This window comes from Hetaerina americana, unplaced genomic scaffold, assembly GCF_022747635.1.
Source record: "Hetaerina americana unplaced genomic scaffold, ioHetAmer1.1.p SCAF_27, whole genome shotgun sequence".
Classification (NCBI taxonomy): domain Eukaryota; kingdom Metazoa; phylum Arthropoda; class Insecta; order Odonata; family Calopterygidae; genus Hetaerina; species Hetaerina americana.
Window position 1 is genome coordinate 5,550,249 of NW_027286841.1, and position 27,560 is coordinate 5,577,808.

The window sequence follows — 27,560 nt, forward strand, 5'->3', positions numbered from 1 at the left end:
CCAATGATGTCAAGAGTTATTGGCACCCCCCCTGCCACTCACCGGAAAGCCGCCGTGGGTGTGTTGCAGGGAGCTTTAGATAACCAGCCATACGAGAAGTTAATTAATGAAATTTGGCAGAAAGAACGATTTTCCATTCGAGTGGCTCGAAAAAAACAGCAGAATTTAGGGGTGCGGTCAATTTCTTCACTCATTTTACCCAAGTTTTCAACATTTCGCAACCGCGTCGTCTGCCAATGCAGGGCTAAAACTCCTCCTTGGAAGCGGCGCAGAGTGGGGGCCCTCCGCCTCTGCTGGTGGAGTCCGCAGGCTATGAGGTGGCCCCGAGGCTCACCCGGGGGCCGTCGGAGGGGGTGGGGGGCGCCTCTATCTGTGGGAACGCGGTGCACAGTACACGAACACCCAGTGAATCGAAGAGGGAGGAGGGGAGAGAAAAGGGAGCGGGGGGAGGAGGACCCTCGGGGCGGGTAGTTGGGGGGCCGCCGAGTGCGACCGGCAGGCGGCGGCGGCGGCGTCTGCTCTCTTGTTCCCCCCCCCCCCCCGGGGACAGGGCAGCTGTGCCTGCTGCTTCCTCCCCCTCCGGGCGCACGCGGGAGTGGCGCCAGGCAGCACCCTTCCCCCGAAACGCAGGAAGGGCCGAGAGCACACCCGCTGTGCCGTGGGAGATAAGTGCAGACGGGGGGCGGGGGGGGGGTGAGCAGACGAGGAGTGGGCCACACTAGCGGCCGGCGCGAGCAGAGAGAGACCGGCCGTCGGTGGGAAATCACGCGATGGCAGATCGGCGCTCCGAAGAGATGTCTGCCCAGGAAGTGGCAACAGAATTTCATATTTTAAACCAACGAAACCCACGTAAAACAAGTGATGATATTTTGGAAAAAAAAGTGCTGTTGAGCACGACACACAGTCCATTATGAAAGTAATGCTAATGATTCTACTGTGCCGCGATTATCCATAGCAGCGCGGTAAAACCGATCGGGAAATGTGGCGAGGGGCCTGCAACGCAGCCGGTCGACAGTTTGCTCCGAGCATTCTGACCGGAAAGGCGTGCCTCCGCGTGAAGGGCGTTTTTCGATTTTGTAACACGGAGCGATGGATCGTTTGCTTGACCATAACAATGCCCCCAGGCACACATCCTTCATCGTTACAAACTTCCTGGCCCACAGCGCCACCCCCCAACCCCTTACCACCCCGGCTTGGCCACGCGTGACTTTTTTTGTTTCCCCGACTGAAGAGAGAGCTGAAGGAAAAGCATAGAGACCGTGGAAAACATCCTAAAGTATATTACTAAAACGTTCCTGAGAGACATTCCCGTCGAAGAGTTTCAGTGTGCCTTCCAGGAGTGGCAAACACGCCTCCGCAAGTGTGTAGATGATGCATGGGGAGAGAATGTTGAAGAATTTTAAGCATTTGTACAAGTATGATCAAAAAATCTATTTTTGCAAGAGAGTGCGTAGTTATTTTACAGTAGACCCCGTAAGGAAAGCGAACCTTCAAAGCAGTGTCAAATTTGTCGATTGAGCCGACAATGGAATCTCGGAAGGAATTCCTTAAGAGAGACGATGAAGCTGCAGATCCAGTTAGCCGCTTGCGACGACCACTGTGCGCAAAGGCGCCGATCGAATGGTCAACAATGACAAACATTAACATGGGTCATCGACGTTTTAATTTAACTAATTGGGAAACTTGGAGGCGATGAAAAGTTGAAAACGTTTTTCCTGGACGACTTAAACAAAGACCTAGGAACAGTTCTGTTGAATTAATGTTATATCAGTAAACACCAGCGAATAAAGAAGCTCCGTCTGTTAAGAATGTCCTCAACTACAGTGGCTTTCATCTCGCCGATGTGACTCCACTGGCCACCACCGAGACAGCAGCTGGTATCAGATCCTATGATTAGTTATAACATTTGTCAGTGGCGTCTGGCGACATTTTTTTTCAAATAACAATATCCGAGCTGCTTCCTCAAATGATGGCAAAATATTCCAGGGAAAAATAGTTTCTCGTATGAATCAATGTGTTCGGCAGTCGATTTCCTCTCGTATTTCTGTCTTCCTTATCCAGTGTCCGGTGTGGCGGCTTCCAGGCAACCGTATCGCCGCCGCGTCAATATCAGCGAGGCACATCCGAATGTTTGAGATTGTCCGTTCTGGCCTCGATCGTCCAGGGTTCCACGAAACCAAAGGAAGGGCTGCTGCTTCGGGGCCCCTGGATCCATAAAAACCAAGACCATGATGGCAATGGCCACTCCCGATTCCTAAATGCAACCAACCTACAGAGGTGAAATGGCGAATACTCCTTTACCATCCGGATAACACGGTACCAACCAATGTTACACCCGTGAGGTGGTGTATGTTACAGGCCACTGGCGGGGATGATTTACAACACCATTGCAATTTGCCCGAATGATGCATCGGGCGATTCCACTGCACGTGCCCTGCTAAACATAAGCTGTGCCTTTCGGGGGGCGGAGACCATGAGTTGCATGTCCACGTCGAAGTGGAACTTCCCTTTCTTACTTTTCAATTCTGCTTGACCCTTCTTGTTATGGTGGAGGCCTATCGTACGAATGGCTCAAGTTCATTTTTATTCCCTTTTCTCGCATGACAAAAAACTAATTTATTAGGTGAATTAACCCTTGTTTTGGATTGGGTTTTCCTCCAACACGTAAAGGTATTTGCACGTCGTTCGAAATATTTTTACTACATTCGTAGGTTTATGTGCATGCGTATTTTAACCTCGTGTGTTTTGTGTTCAAAACCCTTTCTTTCCGCGTGACCTCACTGGAATGCCTTCAAATAATGTAGGGCTCTTAAAAGCATTGCTTGAACTACTTTGTCCATATTAAAGTCTCCCCTTCAAACCCTTGTCCCTCTCCATGGGGGGACCCTCCCGCTACCTGCAGCTTTGGGTCACATTCCCTACCTGTGCCCTCGGGAAGAGACCGTTTCATGTTGCATGTCCACTTGGTGGTAGAGTTTCGCCTTCCTACTTTTCAAAGTGCACGTTATTGGATCTTACTACATCCTAGGGGGCCATTGCTCGTTAGATGATAGTATATGTATTTGCATGCGTGTAGAATGAAAGGATATTTGCATGAACGTATGCACCACTGTGGGTAATTTTTGTCATGGCTGTGTTGATTTTGCAAGTGGTCGTGTTCCTTTTTACGGGTGGTGACCTAACACCCCCCGCCACACGCCCCTGAGGCAACTTGCGGGTTATTATGTGGATATAGATATGTATGTACGTTGAGAGTATATGTATTTACATGATTGCTAGTTATCAAGGTTTTTGCATGAATACACATGTACGCTTCTGTGGGCGTGGACTGGCATGAATTGTTTGGTTTAGCATGTGGTTTTATTCTCTTTTACGGGTGGTGACCTAACACCCCCCGCCACACGCCCCTACGGCGGCTAGCGGGGTATTATGTAGATGAAGCTACGTAGTATTTTGAATGCGCTAACTTGGCGGGACATCGGAGACGGACCTAGGAATTGCAACAGCGGCTGCCTTGCTACCAATCTGTGGTTTACAGAGTCAGAGCCAAAGAGTCAGGACAGGGTAAGCGCTAATCTCAACGGACAAAACTCAACTGCGAAGTATTTACTGAGGTTAAGTAACCTTAGTCACCTAATACAGAGTGGCCAGCCATCGCTTTGGTTCCTGATTACATGTATTTTCAGTGTCTTCCAGCAAACCAAATTGTTTTCCAAGGTTTAATGCAACCACTTCGCCTACCTCGTTTCCTATAGTAATCCAACTGACCATGCTTAACTTATGTGAAAAGGTTTTAGGCATTTTCTGCTGCGGTGGAGACATTAATGTGAAGATGGCGGATGAACGACAGCAGTTTTAAAAAGTGCGGGGTCATAATTTGTTTCAAAAAGATCGAATCCCTCCCAAACGCCTACTGCATTGGGAACACCGAAATGGAATTAGTAGACTTACTATCCTTAGGCGTTACCCTAACTCACGATCTCTCCTGGGTGAAGCACATACATCTACATCTACATAATACCCCGCAAGGGCGTGTGGCGGGGGGAGTTAGGTTACCAACCGTAAAAAGGAACATGTGGACGAGCCATACTCATTACGAGACATAATACCGGGAATATGTGGACGAGCTAACAAAATATTAGGATTAATTAGAAGAGTACTGCGTAAATATTATAGAAAGTCTAAGAAGAATGTTATTTGTCGCTAGTTGGGCATCATTTGGAATATGCTGCAAGTACAAATATGGGATCCTCACGAGGTTGGAATAATTGCCGAATTAGATCGCGTGCAGCGTAGAGGAGCTAGATTCGTGAAACCTTGCTATGATAAACTTAGTAGCGTATCAATATTATTAGTGCGGCTAGGCTGGAAATCACTGAATGGAATGAAGGTTAAATTAAAAATTGAAGTTCTTGGATGAACTGGAAGGAAAGCTCTTTAGCAGGGATGTTGGAAATGTATCATCGCCTCCATCGTATTACGGCGGGAGATTTTCACGGTCTGCATGGCAGTCGATCCTTCGGGCGAAACAAGTAACTCAACAGGCCACTAAAATGATTTATGCCCAGGTAACAACAATGTCGAGCCGCGCCGAATGAACATTGGCGAGAATGCTCCAGAAGTTCGAATCCCCTAAACCGCACCAATCCCCTCTGCCGTAAACGTCACGGAGGCTCGGGGCCGGGCGGCCGGCCCCCTTCCCTTCGGATGGGGGGGGTGCGCCGGAAAGGGTTTCCGTGCGGGAGGGGTAAATAGGGTGGTGCCGGAGACCCCCACTTCCTCCAGCGCCTGTAACACGAAACTTAACTTCTTCCCAGTGAAGGAAGAGGACCCTTCCTGTCTCCTAAAAAACCAACCAACCAACCCCCTAGTGCGACCGACGCAGCCTTCTCAAGGGGTGGCCGGACGGACGGCGCTGAGGGGCTTCCGAAGGAGGAATGGCGTCCGCCGGCTGCGGTCATGGTGCTCGCCTCGGGACGGCATCACCTGCACTGCACAGGGGGGGGGGGCTAGTGTTTGCTATTTGCCGGCAGCAGGGCGCCGGGAGCATCGGGGGAGTGGGCGAGTCGGGGGCAGGAAGACCGGGTGGGGAGGGAAACCCGGCAAAGATCATTAGCCTCAAAACGAAGCAGCAATCCGGTCTCCTCGATGCGTGCAATCCGACAGGCGGGCACGGGCCATTACATAACATTAATTGGGTTCGAATGAAACATCTCAGGGCAGTTCAAGTACTTGGGAGTTACACTGACAGCAAACCATCGATGGATTGCATGGATCAGAGGATTTTGCGAACCGGTCTTAAATGAGGAACAAATTGAGTAGTTCCAGTTTCAGGGGTAGTGGAATTCGAGCACAATGAAGGACGAATAGTTGCAAATTTCCACTGGATAAGATTTATTGTACGACCGGATGTCGGTGCATTACATCATATTCACGTTGATGATGTTAACCTCGAAACACTATCGTACAATAAATCTTATCTAGTGGAAATTTGCAACCATTCGTTCATTATTAAAGAAGGAAGATTTCATCTTCCGGGTTTTCAGAGTATGTGATGATTATTTTATTTTTTCTTTTTCTTTTCTAAATTACGGGTGGTGTCCTAACACCCCCCGCCACACGCCCTTGCGGCGGCTTGCGGAGTATTAAGTAGATGTAGAAGTAGATTAGGTATAAAAGGGAAGTGTTACTTAGCTTCAGTATTCGCTTTACATTTTGGGAATCTCGGATCGGATGGGAGGAATCGTTAATGAAAGAATTAGCTAAGGCTCCGGAGAAATCCGCTGGGTTTGTTAATAGTAGGGTCGAGGGGGCGTGTGGGGGTGTGCCCGGGAGGATTTTGGCCGGGGGTCTGTCTCTTTGGCCCCCCTCAAAGAGCAACTAGGCTATAGACTGCATGAAATGGTCGAGGGCATTGGAGTTTTATTGCGACACCGAGGGAATTCTCGGGGCAGCTAATTTTATTTATTTGTACATATTTATACATATATATTAAACTTAGGCATTTAATAAGAAAGGTGGATAAGACACCGTCCCAGACAAATTCAAGACACCGTTCTTCCCTCCCACGATACCCGCAAACTGAATAATTAATCAACTCATGCATTGAAATTTGATCAATGAGTCAAATAACAATTATTCCACGTTCTACATATATAGGCGAGAGTTGTGCGTGTATTTATTCATTTATGAGCCCTGAAAGCCACTGCTGAAGTGCGTGACAAGGGTTGAATACACACCAGACTAATTTTTACCCGAGCATGACTCTACCGCGTTCGGACAATATTATCCCTTATCGTTTGTGGAAAAAATGACATATTAAATCTATCTGTTCTAAACTTGATCACGCTAATTTTATTGACATGACATCCCCTACCGTAGTACGATGGGGGCAATAATACATTTCCAACATCACTGCTGAAGAGACCTCCTTCCAATTTATGCATGAGATATAATCTGTAAATTAACCTTCGCTCCGCGAGTGATTCCCAGCCTAGCTGCTCTGATATTTTGAGCTAACCCGTACACATGAACTAATATTTCTGCATAGACGGCTGGTGCCCTAACACCCACCGCCACACGCCCTTTCGGCGGTTTGCGGGTTAATGTGCAAATGTAGATAATCAGAGGTAGGGTGCGCTCGACGTGCGGCACACGAGGCGCCTACAGCGCCGGTGTCGAAGAGAAGCAATATCACGCGGCATACGGTCGTAGGTATGTAGAGGAATTTATGCTTAATCTAAATGAAATTGCAAGAATTGAAAAACCAACACTATTCGGCGCTAACGAGAGTAAGTCGTCGTGACGTCACATGGCGAAGAGCGACTTCTCTGGCAGACACAATATTGGGAATGTATAAGCTGGCAGAACATTACTATGGCCGAGAAACAACGATCGTACACCAATTGCCAAGGACAATAATACGTAGAAGGAATGATTGCATGCACTGAATGTAACATTTCGATACCTTCAGCGTAAGATCAGGAGTTTGAAATAAAAGAAGTGTCGCCCAGATATACAGCCGCATTAAGATGAAGTGTAATTGGAGGGTTTACTGAGGAACAAAAGCCAGAGTAAATGTCGTATGTACCCAGGAAGAGATATCAATTGCTCCTTTAGTCTCCTAACGAAAATCATTACGCTACTAATGTACGTATAGAATGTAATGCCAAGGATGCGAGTGCCATCGCGGATGTCAGTCGTAGGACATCCTGGTGTGAACAGAGAATGGTGTATGCCAGGGTGGAACTACCCCATCCATACCAGACCCCTTGCTTCCATGAGATCCACATATATAGTATACCCCGCGATCCACCAAAATTGTGCGTGGCAGGGGGTGCAAGCACCACCACCAGGAGGGAAGGGCGGGAGATGAGGATATGGGAGAGGAAGGGAAATATTCGTTGAAGAACGATCAAATAACATGCCAATTTGTATACATGTTGGAGGAAGACAAAAAATTCAAAACGAGGGTTAATTCACCCAAAAATCTAGTGACTTGTTATAGGAAAAAAGGGAATAAAAATGAAAGGCAACCATTTATACGACAGGCCTCGACCAAAACAAGTGGGATCTTGCAGAATTGAAAAATAAGAAGTGGAGACTCCACCATCACATGGGTCGAGTGGATGCAGTGCGTAGGTGACCCTGCTGCCCTCCTCCGCCCATGCGACCCAACCCCCGATGATCAAAGGTCACCACTAATTCGAGAAGGCATTGGACATTCGCGGATGATGCCATCCCACTCGTACACTCATTACGCATCGCACACTGCAGACGCACACGTAAGAGGTCCACCAGGATTACGGCCAACAATTTCAAACATCTCTTTCGTAAATTAGAGGCAGGTCTGATACGATGGGATTACCATGCAGCATAGGTAAATTTGGTTACTCATCCTGATTACCAGAGTACACAGCTGGGAATCACTCACGGGGCGAAGGTTAAATAACAGATTGAATCTCTAGCACGAATCGGAAGCACGCGGGTCTCTCGAAGCTATGATGTTGACAATGCATCATTAGCCCCGTCTTGCTACGGCAATCATGAAAATATGATAATGGGGATCAACTGCGGAAACACTGGGATTGAAATGTATTTTCCTTCGAACGATAAAGCATCAGGAACGATAACAGGAAACGACGCAATTCAAGAAACAATAGTGGAAAGTCCACCACGGTGGTGAAAAAGACTTCCAAGTAAATCTCCCATAATCCCCTTCCTCTCAAGAAAGTGAAATGAACGTGAGATTTGGATCCCCAACAAAATATGGCAGCACACGACTAACCACTGGAATGTAACATTTTCGGCCACGGCAGCAAAACACTAAAATTATCATTATTAGCTACGCTGGAATTTTCATATGGCATCAGCGTTAATGATAAAATTAAATATAAAAATGCCATGAATTTTTATCACCTTGTAGTGATTTATAACAAATATATTCTTATATTGGATTTTTTAGGAATGGGACAGGGCCCTTATACAAGAACTTCGGAGGAGGAATAGGAGAAATTTCACAAATTCCCTAGACTTTTCTTAAGTATCGAAATACGCAGAGATTTCCACGAATTTTCAGTTCCATCCTGTATCATTACATCGCAAGCCTTAGAATCAGTAGGTCATGCGGAGTACAGGATTTTTCACTTAAGATACTGCAGTGGTGTGCGTAAAACTGTTGGAATTAGTTTAATTCATCGTCTGAATGTTATACCATACCGCCACTCGCTTCTAAGATGTTAGTAACATTGCAGTTTGAAGGCGCATGTACTTGACTACGCATCTTTCGGGTGTGCATTGGCCCCCTTACACACCATTCGTGGTTTGCAGGGTACCATGTAGATAAGGGCATCGTCTCATGGGGGGGGGGGGTGGGATGAGATTTGTTTTCAATTTGCAGTCAGGGCTGAGTGTGTGTGCGTGTCTCTCTCTCGCCCACCAACGCCATCCGATGATGCCCTCCCTCCGTCGGGAGCGGGTCGAATCGCGGCTCCCGTGAGAACCGATTCGTTCCGGAGGCGTTCCACGGCCCGAAACTGAGCGGCCGACGAACGGGTCACGATGGGACAGCGTCGATTGAACCGGTTCCGTGAACGGCTCCGATTCACGGGAGCAATCAACAATACGCCTCCCCTTTCCTTAGGGTGGGTAAGGAGTGGGAGGGGGCGGGGGGAGCTGAAAAGCACTGCGAAGTAGCGCTCCCTTTCTACGCCCAATGTTCTGAATGGAGTCCACGAGACGCCCCACTCCACCCGTGGCCACTAAACTGTCCTAAAAAGCGAGCGAATGAAGCGTATAAAAAGCCGAAACAGAGCGACAATGGAAAAAAGGATTCTGGCCTGAGAATTCGATTCAGTTGTTTGCTTAGTATGTATAATTCGGGAGTTGGAAAACTAGCACCGCCCACGCGGGCACGGACGAGCACAATACACCATGCTTCCCTCCTCTTTTGGTAAACAATCACAGCACACGAGAGACCGGCCGTTTAAACACCGATATATAGTATCGGCCGATTACCCGGGAATCGAGAGGCAATGAACTCTACGGATATACTACACGAAAGTCGACCATTTGGCAGGAGCTGAAAACATGAAAATCCTACGCCCAAAAATAAACAGACCCGGCATACGCGTTAACTGATCTTTTCCTTGGCGTAATCAATACTTCAAATAATTTCCAAGTTCGAAAGGGACTACATACATTTTCATTACTTCCTGCATAACCTAGTCGGCTGATTGCCGTATTTACCCCTACCTCGGTAATACGCCGTTCTTCTCATCCGTTCGTGGATCTTATATTTATCTGTCCTATACTATATCTCTCTCTAATTTTACTAACATGATCTCTCCTACCATCGTACGATGGGAGCAATAATACATTTTGGAAAAAATGACTACTTAAAACCATTATTCTACACTTCATCTCCAATTTTACTGAAATGAGCTCCCCTACCGTGGTACGATGGGGCTCATAATACTCTTTCATTACCACTGCGAAAGAGGCCTCTTTCCAATTTGTGCAAGGGCTTCAATCTGTAATTTAACCTTTCCTCTTGTGAGTGATTCCAAGCCTAGCTGCTCTTCTATTTTGGATACGCTCCAAAAGTTTATCATAACGACGTTTTACAAATCTAGCTCCTCTACGTTGCAAGCGATGCAATTCGGCAAATCAATCCAACTTCGTGAGGATCCCATATTTTCACTTGCAGCGTATTCTAAATGAGGTCTAAACAGCGAAATACAGCATCTCTCTTTGACCTTTTCATCACATTCACCAAGTACTGTTTTAATAAATCCTAATTATTTGTTAGCTTGTCCACATATTCCCCCTAGTATGTGTTTCACCCAGGAGAGGTCGTGAGTGAGGGTAAAGGTATTTAACTGAGTCTACGCATTCCATTTCGGAGTGCCCGATGCATTGGGCGTTCGGGAGGGAATTGCTCTTTTTCCAAATATTCATTACCGCGCACTCTTTCAAGTTTAATTCTAATCTGGCAAAGCTGTTGTGCCCTCAGGATTACGTATATTTCGGTAAACCACTGCATCGTCGACAAATAAACGTATCTTACTAGTGACTACAGAGACATGTCGTCATCGTAAAACAAGAATAAAAGAGGTCTGATAAAACTTCCCTGTGGAACACCTGAAGTAACTTCTACTGCATTTGAGCTAACTGCATCTATCACTACTCTTCGTACCCGACCATTTGTAAACGTCTTTAATCCAGCATCGAATATTTTTATCTATACCACATGCTTCAGGCTTTGTGAGTAGTTTACACTACGAGGTACTTCGCCGAAGGCTTTCTTAAAATCTAGCAAAATCGCGTCCACTGGAACATCCCTCTCTCCCGAAATAAGAATATCATCAACAAAAAACGCAAGCAGATTCCCACAGGATCCACCTTTTCGGAAACCGTGCTGATTTTTCATTTATAACTTCTGATTATCGAGGTGTCCCACAATCGAACTAGAAACTATATCTTCCACAACCTAGCACGAAATGGATGTGGGGGAAATTTGTAGGTCTGTAATTCCTCGGTTCCTCCTCGTCTCCGTTTTGAAATATTGGAGTTACGTTAGCCGTTTTCCTACCTCTGGGGACCTTGTGATCTACTAGCGACTCATCAAATATAATTTCAAAATAAGACCCAATTTCCGAAGGTAAATCCTTATGTAATGAATGTGGTGCTCTGTACAAGGTTGCTTGCTCTACTTTGTTGATTGTCTTCGCATCTCGAGAGGCTCCCAGCCTAATTCCCCTAAAAGGCTCATCGCACTCGTCTTGAAACAATTTTTAACTAATCCGGTGGCTTTTCTTTTGCCGTTATCCGATTCCTTTTTCCAAACCTTCTCCCAAGGATCCCTAATACTTGCGGCATATTCCAAATGAGGTCTAACTAGAGCAAAATGACACCTATCTTTAACTTTCTTATGTCATTTCCTCACCACCCGCTTAATAAGGCCGCGTTATTGTAAGGCGGATCCTCATTTCCTTATGATATGTGCTCTACATGAAAGGCGTGGTGTTAGCATTACCCCCAAACACTTGATTGGCCGTGGTTAGCACTGAACTCTCTATTTCAAAATTTATGCCCTGTTTGCCACTTCCTCTGATCCAACATTTCAAAACTGCGCATTTGTCTATGTTAAGTACTGATCCCCATCCCTTGTATCAATCCGAGATTGTGTCTAAGTCTCTAGAGAGTAGATCGCAATCTAATGGTCCCTTATCTTCGTGTACACCACCATGTCGCCAGCAAATAATTGAGATTCGTACAATCGGGTGAGCTTAAGTCATCAATGTATATAAAGAAAACCCTATTTCACTTCCCTCTAAAAGGTTAAATTACAGGTTAAATCTCTGGCATAAATTGGAAGGACGTCTCTTTAGCAATGATTATGATAATCTATTATTATCCCCATCGTACCGCGGTTGGGGAGATTATTTCAATAAAACTAGAGATGAAGTGAAGAGCAATGGTTTTGAGAAGTCATTTTTTCCACGCACGATAGGGGATCATAATAACCATTTCCGACCGCCGCGGGGTCATGTTCGGGTTAAACCTAGTCTGGTATATATTCACCCCCTGCCACACACCCGGGCGGCACCTCGCACGGTATTAAAAATACTAAACAAAATACAAATACAATCCCTTGCGGCGGCTTGCGGGGAATAATGTAGATGTTGATGAAAACATTTTCAGGTTTTATTCAGAATTACCGTCATGAGTTGACCATTTCAAGACATTGGTCTAAGCGATTTAGCGATAGGACTTTAAAGCAACTGGTTGAACTGGATGAATATTCAATTTCTTTAAACTGAGCTCATAGCACTATCGATTATTTCTCCGCAATAACATCGTCACTATATCACGAAATAGCATGTAGAAATACCCAGACCTGGATACTTGGACCAATCATCGGGACTGTTGGTACAAGCGTGGCAGGTCTCCTAGGGGATGCAGGCTGGGAACCACTTGAAGTACGAAGAGAACAAGCGAGACAGACTTTTGGAAAGGTTCAGAACTAACGAGTTTAAAGATGACACTAAAGGAATTATAATTGCCCCACACTAAATGGGTAGATCAGACCACAAAGATAAAATAAGGGGGACAGATTCCAGTACAAATAGATACAACTACTCATTCTTTCCCGAAAAATCAGAAATCATAATAGTAAGAAACCGAATTCCCTCTAGAAATATTGAAAACATTGAATTTACAAGTCGGAAAAAATTAGACATTGCAAGGATATTAGGTGTATTAGGTGTGAGGAGTGTTTGCATGTGAGTGGGGTGTATGTGTTCTTACATGAGTGCATGCCATTTTTGTTTGCGGATGGTATCAAATTATGGCTTTTGCATGCGGTTTTTCTTTCCTTTCGTAGTAGTATTTAGGGGAAGCGACCGACAGTTGAGGTCATTTACGCCATAGAGGATGGACAGGAAAGGATGAAGGGTGGAGAGAAACCCGGCATTGGCATTAGCCCACTCTTAACGAAAGGCACCAAGGGATGGGGAGCACATATCAGGACAATATGCGGATCAGCTTTAAAGAAACTTGGCTTCATAAAACGGGTGGTGGGGAAATGTAATGAAAAAGTTAAAGGGAGGTGTTATTTTGCTCTAGTTAGAACTCATTTGGAATATGCCGCAAGTATTTGGGATCCTTGGGAGAAAATTTGGCCAAAAGAATTAGATAAAGTCCAGAGAAAATCCGCTAAATTGGTTATAAAATTGTTATGATAAGAACACAAGTGTGACAGATCTCTTAGGGGAATTAGGCTGGGAACCACTTGAAGTGCGGAGAGAACAAGCGAGGCTTAGACTTTTAGAAAGGTTCAGAACAAACGAGTTTAACTATGACACTGAAGGAATTATAATGGCCCCACACTACTCAGGTAGATCAGACCACAAAGATAAAACAGCAGCGGCGGCAGCGTTAAAACCCATCATGCAACCAAGATCACCGTTAGATTTAAAAACAAAAAAAATCATCTACACGGCCATGATCCGTCCTCTGCTAACCTACGCAGCGCCAGTATGGCTACAAGCCGCCAAAACTAACCTTAACAAAATTCAATCGACGGAGAACAAAATTGTCAGGAGATTCGTCGGAGCCCCTTGGTTCATTAGAAACAGTGAGCTGAGAAAGGACCTAAAGTTAACGCCAATCCTGTCCATTGCAAAAAAGATGGCTACAGACATGGAAGCTTCACTACGAAGCACCGAAAATCCCCTCTTGACTGACCTATGGAGTTACTCTCCTGGAGAGTTGACAACGCACAAAAGACCTAAAATAGGAACAACAGCTCATGTCCCTGTGCCACACTGAACTTACATAAAACTAACCCAAGGAGGAATAACAGGGGAAAACGCTTACACTAGCTTTTTAAAAGAAAAAAAAAGAAAGACATCAACAAGAAAAAAAAATAATAATAAAAACTAAAAATACAAGCAAACAAACTATCACGAAGGAAATATAAACAGAAACTCACCTTAAGAGACGCATGCTGTAAACAGCTTCAGCTGGACGCAGCAATACAGACGGTCAAGCGACCGAGATAACGCACGGGGCACGGGGCTTAGACTTTTAGAAAGGTTCAGAACAAACGAGTTTAACTATGACACTGAAGGAATTATAATGGCCCCACACTACTTATGTAGTGGATCAGACCACAAAGATAAACTAAGGGAGATAGATTCCAGGACAGATAGATACAAATACTCATTCTTTCCCCGAACAATCAGAAATCATAATAGTAAGAAACCGAAGTCACTTTAGAAATATTGAAAACATTGAATTTACCAGTCGGAGCAAAGTGAACCACTGCAAAGCTGTTAGGTGTAATTTTAGGTGCATGTGTATGTAAGATGTAGATTGAGTGTTTGCATGTGTGTGGGGTGTAAGTGTTCATGCATGAATGTATGCCATGTTTTTTTGGATATATGATTTTGTGGTTATTGCATGCGGTTTTTTTTTCTTTTTCTTTTCTAAATTACGGGTGCTGTCCTAATACCCCCCGCCACACGCCCTTGCGGCGGCTTGCGGGGTATTAAGTAGATGTAGATGGGATCCGCAGGTTAACGTCCTATCCGACGGACGGCGTACTTACTCAAAGTGCCCTCCACAAAGCACCTCAAGTAGGGATCGAGATACCTCTGAAAAATATTCAACACCGCCGGGATTTGAACCCGAGCCCTCGGGGCCAGTACGTTAACCCCCCCAGCATCTCGATCCCTCCTTTCCTTTCTTAATTACAGGTGGTGTCCTAACATCCCCCGCCACACGCCCTTGCGGCGGCTTACGGGGTATGAAGTATATGTAGATGTACAAGCCACGCATTTAGGTGCCTTCTTTATTCAAGAGCTTTTACGAACTTTGCTTCGCACACTGGTCTACTATTGATTAAGGAAGGTAGTCGTTGAGTACGAGTCTTATTTCTTTTCTAACCAAAATATAGCACAAGTCTACTCATAATAGAGCTCGACAGAAATTATTGTGCCACAGAATCACATACCGGGACAGATTGTAATTCGATGTGGCATTTGAAAAATGTTATCATTATGATTAGCCATGAGACCCAAGTCAAGAAAACGAGCATCAAAATGTTGGTTTAACAAATTCTACAAACACCGAATCAACATCTATGGTATTATATATTTTCCAAATTATTCTGGGGCGTATTTAAATGTGCACTTAGGCGTGAATAACACAATAAAGTAAAACATTATATCAGACCTACAGTCATTACATACATTTTCTGTCGAGCAGCGGTAACCATGTTTACTACTATCTGGAATGCTTGGTTCGGTTAAGAAAGAAACGTTTTACCGGGCTTAAACATTTTCAGGGAGACAATATCTTCCCACCCCTGGCAGCCGAACGCCATTCTTCCAGTGCTAGGGACCTTTGTACCGGGAACGTCATTAAAACAATGGGTCCGCCTAACCACGAATTCCTCTGCATTTCAACCACGAATTTCTCGACAATTCGTAATCCCCAAGTTGGATGCGAACCTTTAGAAACGGTCTCAAGAGGATTATGAAAGGCCTCCCTACCCTATCATCCCTCTCAATACTCCCCACCCTTCCCTTCCCAACAAGAACATCTCCCCCCAACCCCCATTCATTCCTTCACCGGCCAAGGAGGAACAAATGGACTCCTCCCCGGACTGTAGACAGAACCACTCTCTTCTGACCGCGCACAAAGAGAAAGGCAAACTTAATCATTACTTCACAAAAATTCCAGCGCCTTCGGCAGGTTTTCGAGGGCCTGGGAGCGGGGAGGGGGAGGCGAATACCACCATAGCCGACCGACCGCCCCCCGGCCGACCGACCGGCCGGCCGGCGGTAGAAGAGAGGGGGGCCGGGGAGTGGGGACAGCGAAGGGACCTCCTTACCTGCTGGCCTGAGCACCAGGAGCCGGCGTCCGCTCACGTCCCCGGGGGTGGGAGGGGAGCCCGTAAAGCGAAGGGGCGGCGGCGCTTCGGGGGCGGACGTCGACGATGCGCCGGGGGGCGCCGGCGGGAGGAGGAACACGTCGTTGGTCTCCAGGGAAGTGCAATCGACACCCAGGAGCAGCAGCAGCGCCGCGAGGAGTGGGAAGAAGGGAGGCGCCACAGTCCCGTGGCCTCCGGGCGCCATAGCAACCAAGCAACGGGGTCACCCGCTCGCTGGCTCTCTCGCCGGACTGCGGCGCAAGGCTCCGTGGGCGAGGCAGTGAAATGCAAGCAGCCCCCGATTCACTCGACTCTTCTTCGGAGAGGAGGCACCAGGGATGATGATGACACCACCTTACTTCTCCGGGAAAACCAACAATAATCCGATGAACACAATCATCCACACACGAGATCACTTTCATTAGATGCTGCGCTCCTACAATGTAAACAACACAGATTTGCTCAGCGACTACAAGAATATATGAAACTGATCATCCGGGAACGGCAGCGGCTGTACAATGGGCAACCGAAACTCTTCCGTCCTCTTCTTGATTGGGCCACCAAAACGCCTGCTTCGAGTCTACGCAAGCTGATTGGCATATATAACCAACACGAAGCACGAACAACGGATTTGGTTCGACGAATGTTACAAGCCCGCACCACAGTCGAAACGATTCGTCTGCAAGTTTACATAGAAATACATCCTTTCGAAATCACGCAGTAGCGACACCAAAATGTATTAATTCTTCCTCCACACGTCAGCGGTCTTCACCTATCCCGACACCAGAAGACAACTATAAAACATTGTCTTGACGACCTGAAAACTAAACAACGGATGTCGCCATGAAACGGCCGACGAACGCGAGCAACAACAGGCGCACTCTCGCTACCCACGACGCCCCTACAACACCAACCGTCCGAGTTTTTTATCGCAACTGGTCGCACGAGGGCCGTGAGTCGCCGTCGCCGCCCGGCGGACTGGCGCCGCTCTCGCTCGGGTAACTTCGGAAACGGTCGGGCGCTCCCGTCCCCCTCCTCAATCCTTCCCCGCCCACTCCACAAAGGCCACGCTAATCTCTCCCCTCCGTGTGCATTCCCTTTGTCTCTGCCCCCCCCACCTCCTCCCCCCTCCGTCGACGACGAACAAACACACACACACACGTACTCACCGCCGCCGAGCGTTGCACTCACTCGCCCGCCCCTCCCGCGTTCCAGAGGCGCCTGGAAGGCGGGGAAGGGTGAGGGGGGGAGGGGGGCGGCCGCCCCGCGGTCACATCCTCGGGGAGCACCGAGCGAAACTCCTGAGGGCGCCCGGGCGGGTTGCCACCGCCTCTGGTAGTGTGGATGGATATACACACTCGCAAATACGACTCCCGCACTGTAGCCTCCCTCGAATTTGATGGCGTCCGCAGGAACAACGCCCATTTCATCCTACTCAATACGTAGGTCACGCGGCCATACTACTTCTGTCCATACCTCGAAGTTACAAGTCAAGTTTACCAAATTTGTTTACTACATCATTCATGGTACACGGCAGGCCATCGCTAGGGTGAGTGGCAGGGGTAAATATACACACCAGACAATTTTTGACAAGTTGGATCGCGTGCAATGTAGAGGAGCTAGGGTTGTAAAACATTGTTTTGAATAACTAAGCAGCGCATCCAAAAATGCATGGCGCATTCCTGGTGGCGGCGTTTCCCAGGTGACGAAGGCGGTTGGAGCGGCGGCTGCGGGCACGAAGTGTTCCAAGCTGCGGGTAGTGTTTCATATTGGCGTCAAGGATGCCATCGACCGTGGGTGGATCTGAAGAGATTCTGAATTCCTTCAGGGAATTGAACTCGGAAGTGAAGAGGGTGGGTGGTGCCGAGGGGGTTGATGCGACGCTCTCGATCTGCAGCCTCGTCCCAATGAGGATTTATCGTGGATCTCTGGTTTGGAGCCGAGTGGAAGGCGTCAATCAGAGGTTGCGTGCTTTCTTCGGGGTGTCGGGGCGCCCTTCGTCGACATTGTTGGCTCACGGGAGATATAGCAAACAATTAGGTTTTTCCAAACGGTTTCACAATTTACAGAAGGGGCAGACCAAATAGATTGGGTGGGGGAGTATTCATTGCCGTAAAGTCACATCTTAGTAGCCAACGATATGAATGCGACGTAGATGACAGAGAAAGCGTTTGGTGCAACATTAAGGACCACAATGGCAGAAGCCTATTCGTGTGTTCATTTTATAGGCCCCAGATTCCAACACGGATGTCCTACACAAGCTCGACGAACAAATATCCACTATCAGCAGCAGACATAGCAACAGTATTACTATAATCGCTGGTGACACAAATCTACCGGCAATTGACTGGGACAACTACTGCGTAGGAAAATCTGCCAAAAACAGAGATTCATGCCAAGAACTCCTCCATATATTCACAAAACACTCCTTAGAACAAATTGTTGAATCACCAACCAATACGGGGCCAAAGCATACTAGATATCTTTGCGACTTCTACGCCCGAAATCATTACTAACATTGAAATAATAGACGGAATCAGTGACCATAAGGCTATTCTTGTAGAGGTAAAAACTAAGTTCGTCAAAATAAACAAAGAAAAGCGTAAAATATACCTATACAACAAGGCAAATTTTAACGGACTAAGAGAATATTTAAAGATAAAATTACCAGAATACAAGACACTGACAACCAATACAGAGAACACTTGGAATTATTTCTTAAATATTTTACGCGAAGGAATTAAGACGTACATGCCGTCCAAACTCAAATGCGACAGTAAGGAACCTAGCTGGTACAACGGGGAAGTCAGATCGGCATTAAGAAGGCAAAGAAAGCTACAGTCAAATTTCAAAAAGAGTTTAAAAGGTGACGATATAGTTTATATGAATACATCCAAGCAGCAACTAAAAGAATGTCGTAGTAAGACGAAAAGTATTATGCGCACAGCACTACACTCTTTTAAATCTAAATTGCTAAGCGAATATCTTGAGGAAAATCCAAAGTCATTCTGGTCCTATGTTAGGGAAATACAGGGTAAACGTCCAACTGTTCATTCTTTGAAGACGGAAAATGGAGAAATCATTACAGATAGCGTGAAAAAGGCAAATATTTTAAACCATTTTTTCCAGAGCGTCTACAATAAAAACACAAACGCACCAAACGATCCTCCACACCCACCCGGGGAACACATGAGCGATCTTACACTGACCAAGCAGGGAATAGCACATCTGCTCCGTAGTATCAAAGCAAACAAGGCACCTGGTCCGGAAGAAATACCTGCTAGAATATTAAAGGAATTAGCTGAAGACATTGCCCCATTTTTACATATTGTTTTTCTAAAATCGATAGAAGAAGGCTCAGTGCCTCGCAACTGGAAGCTAGCCCATATAACTCCCATCTATAAAGGCGGTGATAGGGATAAACCAACCAATTACCGACCCATTTCTTTAACATCGATCTCTTGTAAAATATTGGAACAAACTATTGTAACTAACATTATGAGATTTCTTGATAGTAGGAAAATACTAATCCACAACCAGCACGGATTTAGGAAAAGCAGATCTTGCGAAACACAACTTGGTCTCTTCATTCACGATATACTTAGATCGGGAGAAAACAACACACAAGTCGATGCAGTATTCCTGGATTTCAAAAAAGCCTTCGACAAAGTCCCACACAATAAACTGTTACATAAACTTAAATACTATGGAATCCATGAGAAAATTATTAATTGGATTAGATACTTCTTGTCAAATCGCAAACAAATAGTAGTCATAGATGGGTTGTGCTAAACGGATAGAGATGTAACTTCGGGGGTCCCCCAGGGAAGTGTAATAGGGTCTCTTCTGTTCTTAATATACATTAATGACTTAAGCACACACGTTGGTAGCAATCAGAGGTTATTTGCTGACGACACGGTGGTATACAGGGAAATAAGGAGCCAACTAGATCGCGAGCTACTCTCTAGAGACTTAGACAATATCTCGGAATGGTGCAATAAATGGGGATTAACACCAAATATAGATAAATGCGCAGTTTTGAAATTTTGGAACAAAGGAAGCGAGGAACAGGATATAAACTACAAAATAGAGGGTTCAGTACTGACTACGGCCGATCAAGTTAAATATTTGGGGGTTGTTCTAACACCACGCCTTGTATGGGGAGCACATATCAGGACAATATGCGGATCAGCTTTAAAGAAACTTCGAAGGTCCGTTCTGAAAATTGAATGAGTCATTATCCCATTTAATAGTCTGTTTTCATCCAAAATGTACCTAAGTAACGGTAGACACTCAATGATAATAATGATAATAATAACGTAGATCTGCGTTGCGTTCCCTCCCTTCCCCGCTGCAGAGTGTGGTCGTGCCACCGAAAATATTCCAATTCTTGTGTGACACTCTCTCTTTTTTGGTGTGGCGTAAGGTTTCTTGTTTGTGTACGTGTTTCACGTCCGGTTACCGAAGTGCGACGTGGGTTGATGTGATCGGAGCAACTCTCAAGACACGAGGCATATTGGAGGAATCCCAGGAACTCGAGAGAGGAAGGCCTAGGTACCTAAGTAACGGGATAACAACTGTAGGGTTATAGATAGTAAAAATTCCACTTGCCACCCTCAGTGTCTAAAAAATAATTAGTTCTACTTAAATGCATGCTCCTCCACTAACCTTATGTGTTTTGCTATAATAACCCATTCTTTCCGCATGACATCATTCGTGTTCTGTTCATCTGTTTTTAAGTTTCCCTTTCAGTCCCTCTTCCCTCCCGGCGGGGGGAAATTCCTGCTACCTGCAACGTTGGGTCGCATTCCCTTCCTTTTACTGTCTCTTTGGGGGGTAGAGTGTTTTGTGGTGCATTTTCATGTGGTAGTGATGTTTCACATTCTTGCTTGTTGTGTCCTGGCTTGCGTGTTTTAGGATGGCTTTCGTGCTGTATCCTGGGGTGCAGTTTTTTGTTGTTTTGCAGTGTATGTGTTTGCATGAGTATTGGATGGAGGGAGTTTTGCATGTGGTATTTTTCGTTTTTACGGTTGGTGACCTAACCCCCCCCCCGCCACACGCCCTTGCGGCGGCTTGCGGGGTATTATGTAGATGCATGTAGATGTAGGTAGGAGCGACTGAGACGAAATAAGAATGCAAAGATACGAGATTAGAGCGGAAGACATTGGCGAGAGGGAGTCAGTCCAGTTGAATGGCCGGCTTTAAGCGAATCGCTCCCAACCTCGAGAGGGAACGGCCATTGGTGGAACTCGAAAATAATACCCCTAGGTGTCACACGAAGGCGTCATCTGGTCATCCACGACCGCTTTGTCTATCTGTTGATTGCCTAGGTCACGTGGTGAGTAAGAAAGAGAGAGAGGGGGGGTCAGGCGAAACGTGGAACTTATTAATTTCGTTAACGACGCCTCCCGTGTCCGAAAATGCCAGCTGCGAGCACCCATGAAGAAGAACGGGACAAACGCATGCATTTGGGAGGGGGGGGGAATCCCCGCTGGATGTCTGCAATTAAAAGCGTTTGGCGCCGGCGCTATTTCCAGCGCGTTCATTAGCGGGGAAAGTGTGTGTGTGGGGGTGCCCCGCGGCGGGTAGGCGGTGACATTTATGGATATTCCTGGAAAGGATTCCTTTGGAGCGGCTTTCCCTCGGTAGCAGCCGTTGAAGGGAGGGATGGGTGGCGACTCCCAAGCGAGCCAGGACTAGCGAGGGGGGAAGTGCACGCGTAGTGCTGTTGAAGGGCAGTCAGTAAGGTCAAAGAAGCAACGCGGCAGTGCACCTCTCTAGGTCATCCTGGGGTCTTCCGCAGATCCGAATATATTACTCAATAAACTCGTGTGTTTTTTTGTCAAAATCCTCCTTTCATAACCTATTGGGAGTGCTATTTAATGAATGTAGTACTCGTTACAGCATTGCTTGCTCAGCTTTGTTTGTGTCTACGTTTCCCCTTCTATCCCTAGTCCCTCTATGTCGGGGGGGGGGACCCTCCCGCTACCTGCAGCGTTGGGTCACATTCCCTACCTGTGTCCTTTGGGGAAGGATACCGTTGTATGTTGGATGTCCATGTGGCAGTGGAATTTCGCCTTCATACTTTTCAATTCTGCACGACCTGTCTTATTGTGGTGGAGGTCTATCTTATTAACGGTGTTGGTTCATTTTTATTCCCTTTTTTCGCGTAACAAATAACTACTTAATTGAGTGACATTAACCCTTGTTTTGAACTGGGTCTTATTCCAGCATGTATATAAGTTTGCACGTTATTTCATAGATTTTTACTAAATATATTTTCCCTTTCCCCTTCCTCTCCCATTTCATCCCCTATCACTCAACCTTCCCACCTGGTGCTGGTACCCCCTGCCACACACCTTGTGGGTGGATCGCGGGGCATTTATGTGGCTGCAGATGTAGATGGGACTCGATGATTCGACTCGCACAAGGATGCGATTTGTTGTCATGGAAATGGTTTTCATCCGGCTTTGAACTGGGACTAGTTACAGCATAAAGTTTAAGTTTGCAGCCAAATGGATCCAATCAAGAAACGAAAATATTCCTTTGTTTTTTGCTCAGGTGTTTGCATTGTGGCTTACAAGAGAAAGAAATTTATAGCTAAGCTCATTTCAAAATTTGAAAAGCAAGGCTTCCCCGAACTTAACCTCTTCGATTTTGCTGCGCAGGTGACTATATGGTTTACATCACTAAGATATTTCCGACCTACGTATTTTTCAAAAGCGGTGACCTCAAGCAAGGAGCCACCTTTCTTTCAGATGTTCTCTTCAAACCCACAGTAATAGCCACGTGTCGCAGGAGAAGCCTACAATTACACATTACGAAAACGTGCAACACTGGGACTGAGGCAGCATGGAAGCATTTCTAGGAATTAATTAGACACGGTATAGAGATATATGTGTATCCATACCAAAGAGAAAAATGATAGTAACGGACCACGATGGTGCAACAGTGAGGTCAGAAGCGGTTTAAGGCAGCAACGAAAATTTCACTCGAATTACAAAAAACTTCGAAAAACACCCAAGCAACGACTTCTGAAAGTGCACGACAAAAATACTTAACACGTCGTAGGGAAGCAAAGAAAATAATACAAAGCGCCTTAATAAATTTCAAAGTAAAGATTCTGTGCGATAGCTTGGAGAAACACCCCAAAGCATTCTGGTCGCACGTTACGGGTTTACAGGGAAAAAGTCCAACCATAGAGTCCCTCAAAAGCAGTCATGGTAAAATGTATGTAGACAGCACCCAAAAACCGATTGTTTTAAATAATTTCTTTCAAAGCGTGTACACTAATGACCGAGAGAAACGCATTGAAAGCCACTTCATACCAAAGCGGAAATATAGTAAACAAGGCCCCGATAATTACCGACCAATATCGTTAACCTCCCTCTCCTATAAAGTATTGAAACAAATTATTGCTAGTAACGCCGTGACATTCCTCGACACTCAAAACCTATTATCCCCAACAGGCATCACTGGCTCAGAAAGGAGGGAACATGTGAAACGCCTTCGGGATTTTTTATTCACGGCCTCCTAAAATTGGAGAAAAGAAACAAACAAGTGGATGCGATATTCTTGGATTTCAAAAAAAAAGCTATAATAAGGTCCACACGGTAATTTAATTCACAAATTGAAATGGTACGGAATAATCGACAAAGTAATGAACTGGATTCGGGACTTCCTTACTGACCGCAAACAAAGGGTAGTGATTAATGGCTCAAATCATGTGGAAGTGACATCCGGCATCCCACAGGGCAGCGTCATAGGACCACTACTATTTATTATATACATTAATGATATCACCTAAAAAATAAAAACAGCATGAGACTCTTTGCCGACGACACTGTAATCTAGAGGGAAATAGCGAGTGACACAGATCGTGAATCGCTACAAACTGACTTGAACAATATTTAAAAAATGGTGTGAAGAAAGGGGGCTGGAATTAAATTAGGAAAATGTACCGCCATGAATTTCTGACACAATAGAAACCAAAACCAAACTTGACCAACTTAACACGCTTGGAGGTGTTCGGATGAGCGTCGTGGATGGAGTAAAATAATTGGGGGGGGGGGGTCACCATTGCATGGGATCTTTCTTGGGGAAAACATTCGCGCACTATTTGTGGAGGGGCGCTAAAGAAGCTGGCATTCGTCAAACGTATCGTCGGAAGGTGTGGCGACGAAAAAGTGAAGGAAACGTGCTATTTATCTTTAGTAAGGCCTCACACGGAGTATGCGGCGAGTGTTTGGGGTCAATTACAAAAAAAACACATTGATTACAGAATTGAATAGGGTACAGAGGAAGGCCGCTTTGCTCGTGAAAAACCCGTACCAAAGGACACAAAGCGTCACACATTTAATACAGAATCTGGGGTGGGAATCTATAGATATGAGAAGACTCTAGGGCTAGATTAAACTTATTAAAAAGATATGAAGCGAGTTGTTTTGCATCCGACATTGGAGATATAATTAGGTCCCCTTATTACATTGGACGGGTCGACAATTGCCACATGATTAGAGAGTTAGAATGCCGAACTGATGGATTCAAGTATTCGTTTTTCCCGCGCACTATTAGCGACAGCAGTAAAACGGGGAACGCCTAAGAAGGCAATAGGTACACAATGCAGAGTACTTCAAACCACCGCCGCGAAAACCTACGCAGCCAGGTACACACTGTCAAAATAGGGGATTTGAATTAGATTCAATTCCCACGGAACACTCTCCGAGTCAGGCGTCCCCCGCCGTGCGCCCTTGTCCCCGGTGGGGTGTAGGTGAATGTATCACAGACTTGCGGACTGTCCTTTCATCGTTTCGGGAGCCTCTAAATCGTGCGGGAGGACATCACACGGTTGAGGCATCGCAGGAGGTAGCGACTAGGATTCAGGAGCATATGAAGAGAGTTTAGCATACGTGTATTTGGTAGGTCAGAGAGTAGGTCACCTAGTGGGAATGTACTTAATAAACATCACATGGGTCATTGGCAAATTTATAGCAACAATAACCGCGTCATCTCGGAAGTAGATCTAGTCCTACTCGGAAGTAGATCTAGTACTCACAATATCTCAGAATGGTGCAATATATGGGGATAAACACTTAATATAGATAAATGCGCAGTTTTGAAATTTTGGAACAAAGGAAGCGAGAAACAGGATATACACTACGAGATAGAGAGTTCAGTACTGACTACGGCCAATCAAGTTAAATATTTGGGGGTTGTTCTAACACCACGCCTTTCATGGGGAGCACATATCAGGACAATATGCGGATCAGCTTTAAAGAAACTTGGCTTCATAAAACGGGTGGTGGGGAAATGTAATGAGATAGTTAAAGAGAGGTGTTATTTTGCTCTAGTTAGACCTCATTTGGGATATGCCGCATGTATTTGGGATCCTTGGGAGAAAATTTGGCAAAAAGAATTAGATAAAGTCCAGAGAAAATCCGCTAGATTCGTGAAAAATTGTTATGATAAAAACACAAGTGTGACAGGTCTCTTAAGGGGAATTAGGCTGGGAACCACGTGAAGTGCGGAGAGAACAAGCGAGGCCTAGACTTTTAGAAAGGTTCAGAACAAACGAGTTTAACTATGACACTGAAGGAATTATAATGGCCCCACACTACTCAGGTAGATCAGACCACAAAGATAAAATAAGGGACATAGATTCCAGGGCAGATAGGTACAAATACTCATCTTTCCCCGAACAATCAGAAATCATAATAGTAAGAAACCGAAGTCACTTTAGAAATATTAAAAACATTGAATTTACAAGTCGGAACAAAATTAAACACTAAGAGATGTTAGGTATACTTTCAGGTGCATGTGTATGTAAGATGTAGTTTGAGTGTTTGCATGCGTGTGGGGTGTAAGTGTTCTTGCATGAATGTATGCCATGTTTTTTTGTGAATGTATGAATTTGTGGTTCTAGCATGCGGTTATTTTTTCCTTTCTAAATTACGGGTGGTGTCCTAACACCCCCCGCCACACGTCCTTGCGGCAGCTTGCGGGGTATTAAGTAGATGTAGGTGAACACCCCCCGCCACACGCCCTTGCGGTGGCTTGCAGGGTATTATGAAGATTCAGAGGACTAAATAATAGCGAATTACTAACGAAGACTATGTGTGAAGAGATAGAGAAGAAAGGACTCCGATGAAAATTCAGCAACAATCCATCGTTAAAGGTGGAATTGTCCCATGAATGAATAATGTGAAAATAACACTTTGTAAATCCATATGAAAAATAAACTTTTTTGCGATCCTGGGTTCACTGCGGTGCAGCATCATCTGGCTTTCCTTATCCTGATGACGCTGAGGAAAATTTAGCAATTGATTGAATGGGATGGCTTTTATTGACACATTTTGAGGCACACCTTGAACTGATGAAGAGTGTAGTTAAAGAGATAACGGGAAGAATAACCAATGGAAGACTACGGATAGGAGATACATCCATTTACATCTACATAATACCCCGCCACCCATCGGAAGGACGTGTAGCAGGGGTGGTAGGTCACCAGCCGTCCTACATACATTCACTTTATTTCCTCATGCACCTGGCACCCCGCGATCCACCCAAGCACCGTGTGGAAAGGGGGCGACCGAACACCAATCATGCAACATGCCTACATACATATATTACTAGTATCGCGTGGTTAGCAGCTACTCCTATGCCTACACAAAGAGGACAAGAAAATACGTTAAAAGAGCGCAGGCACACATGCAATCCAGACAATTATTCCCGGTTAGTAATCCACACGAACAACTATTCACACGACAGCGTGTACCTATTATTTTCTTAGCTGTTCCACCTTTTGTTGTTGTCGCGAATAGTGCGCGGGAAAAACGAATTTTTTAATCTATCAGCTCGACAATCTACGAGGGTAAACTGAAAATTAATGCACACATGCTTGTAGGCCACAAACAAAATGACCTTCAGAGGCACTCATGGTGGCATGTGGAAGTAACATTCCCCCTGAACAAAAATGCGCAGGTTTGAGGCCGTCATATTCATCAAGTATATTTTGAGAAGTGGAAGTATTGAGACGTGTTCCAGTGCTATGTCACCTCGAGTTAAACACCGTGACTTAAAACTCGCGGGACACAACGAATACTTGAATCTATCAGTTCGGCATTCTAACTCTCTAATCATGTGGCAATTGTCGACCCGTCCAATGTAATAAGGGGACCTAATTATATCACCAATGTCGGATGCAAAACAACTCGCTTCATATCTTTTTAATAAGTTTAATCTAGCCCTAGAGTCTTCTCATATCTAAAGGTTCCCACCCCAGATTCTGTATTAAATGTGTGACGCTTTGTGTCCTTTGGTACGGGTTTTTCACGAGCAAAGCGGCCTCTCTCTGTACCCTATTCAATTCTGTAATCAATGTTTTTTTATAAAAGTGATCCCAAACACTCGCCGCATACTCCATGTGAGGCCTTACTAAAGATAAATAGCACGTTTCCTTCACTTTTTCGTCGCTACGACTTCCGACGATACCTTTGGCGAATGCCAGCTTTTTTAGCCCCCCTCTGAAAAAATGACAACCATCATACAAAGAAGAAATACTATGCTATAGTATTACTGCTCTGCAAGCCACCGCTGTGTCACATTACGTATCAATGCATCG

At 45.5% G+C, this 27,560-nt stretch overlaps 1 protein-coding gene across 1 annotated transcript in view; it reads right to left on the reverse strand.

The window, feature by feature from the left end:
• LOC139689671 (uncharacterized) overlaps positions 1–16,145 on the reverse strand; it is a 57,684-nt gene extending 41,539 nt beyond the window's left edge. Inside the window, exon 1 of the mRNA XM_071586860.1 lies at positions 15,902–16,145. Coding sequence (XP_071442961.1) covers positions 15,902–16,145 — 244 coding nt within the window. The remainder of the gene's footprint in view (positions 1–15,901) is intronic.
• Between the last annotated feature and the right edge of the window lie 11,415 nt (positions 16,146–27,560).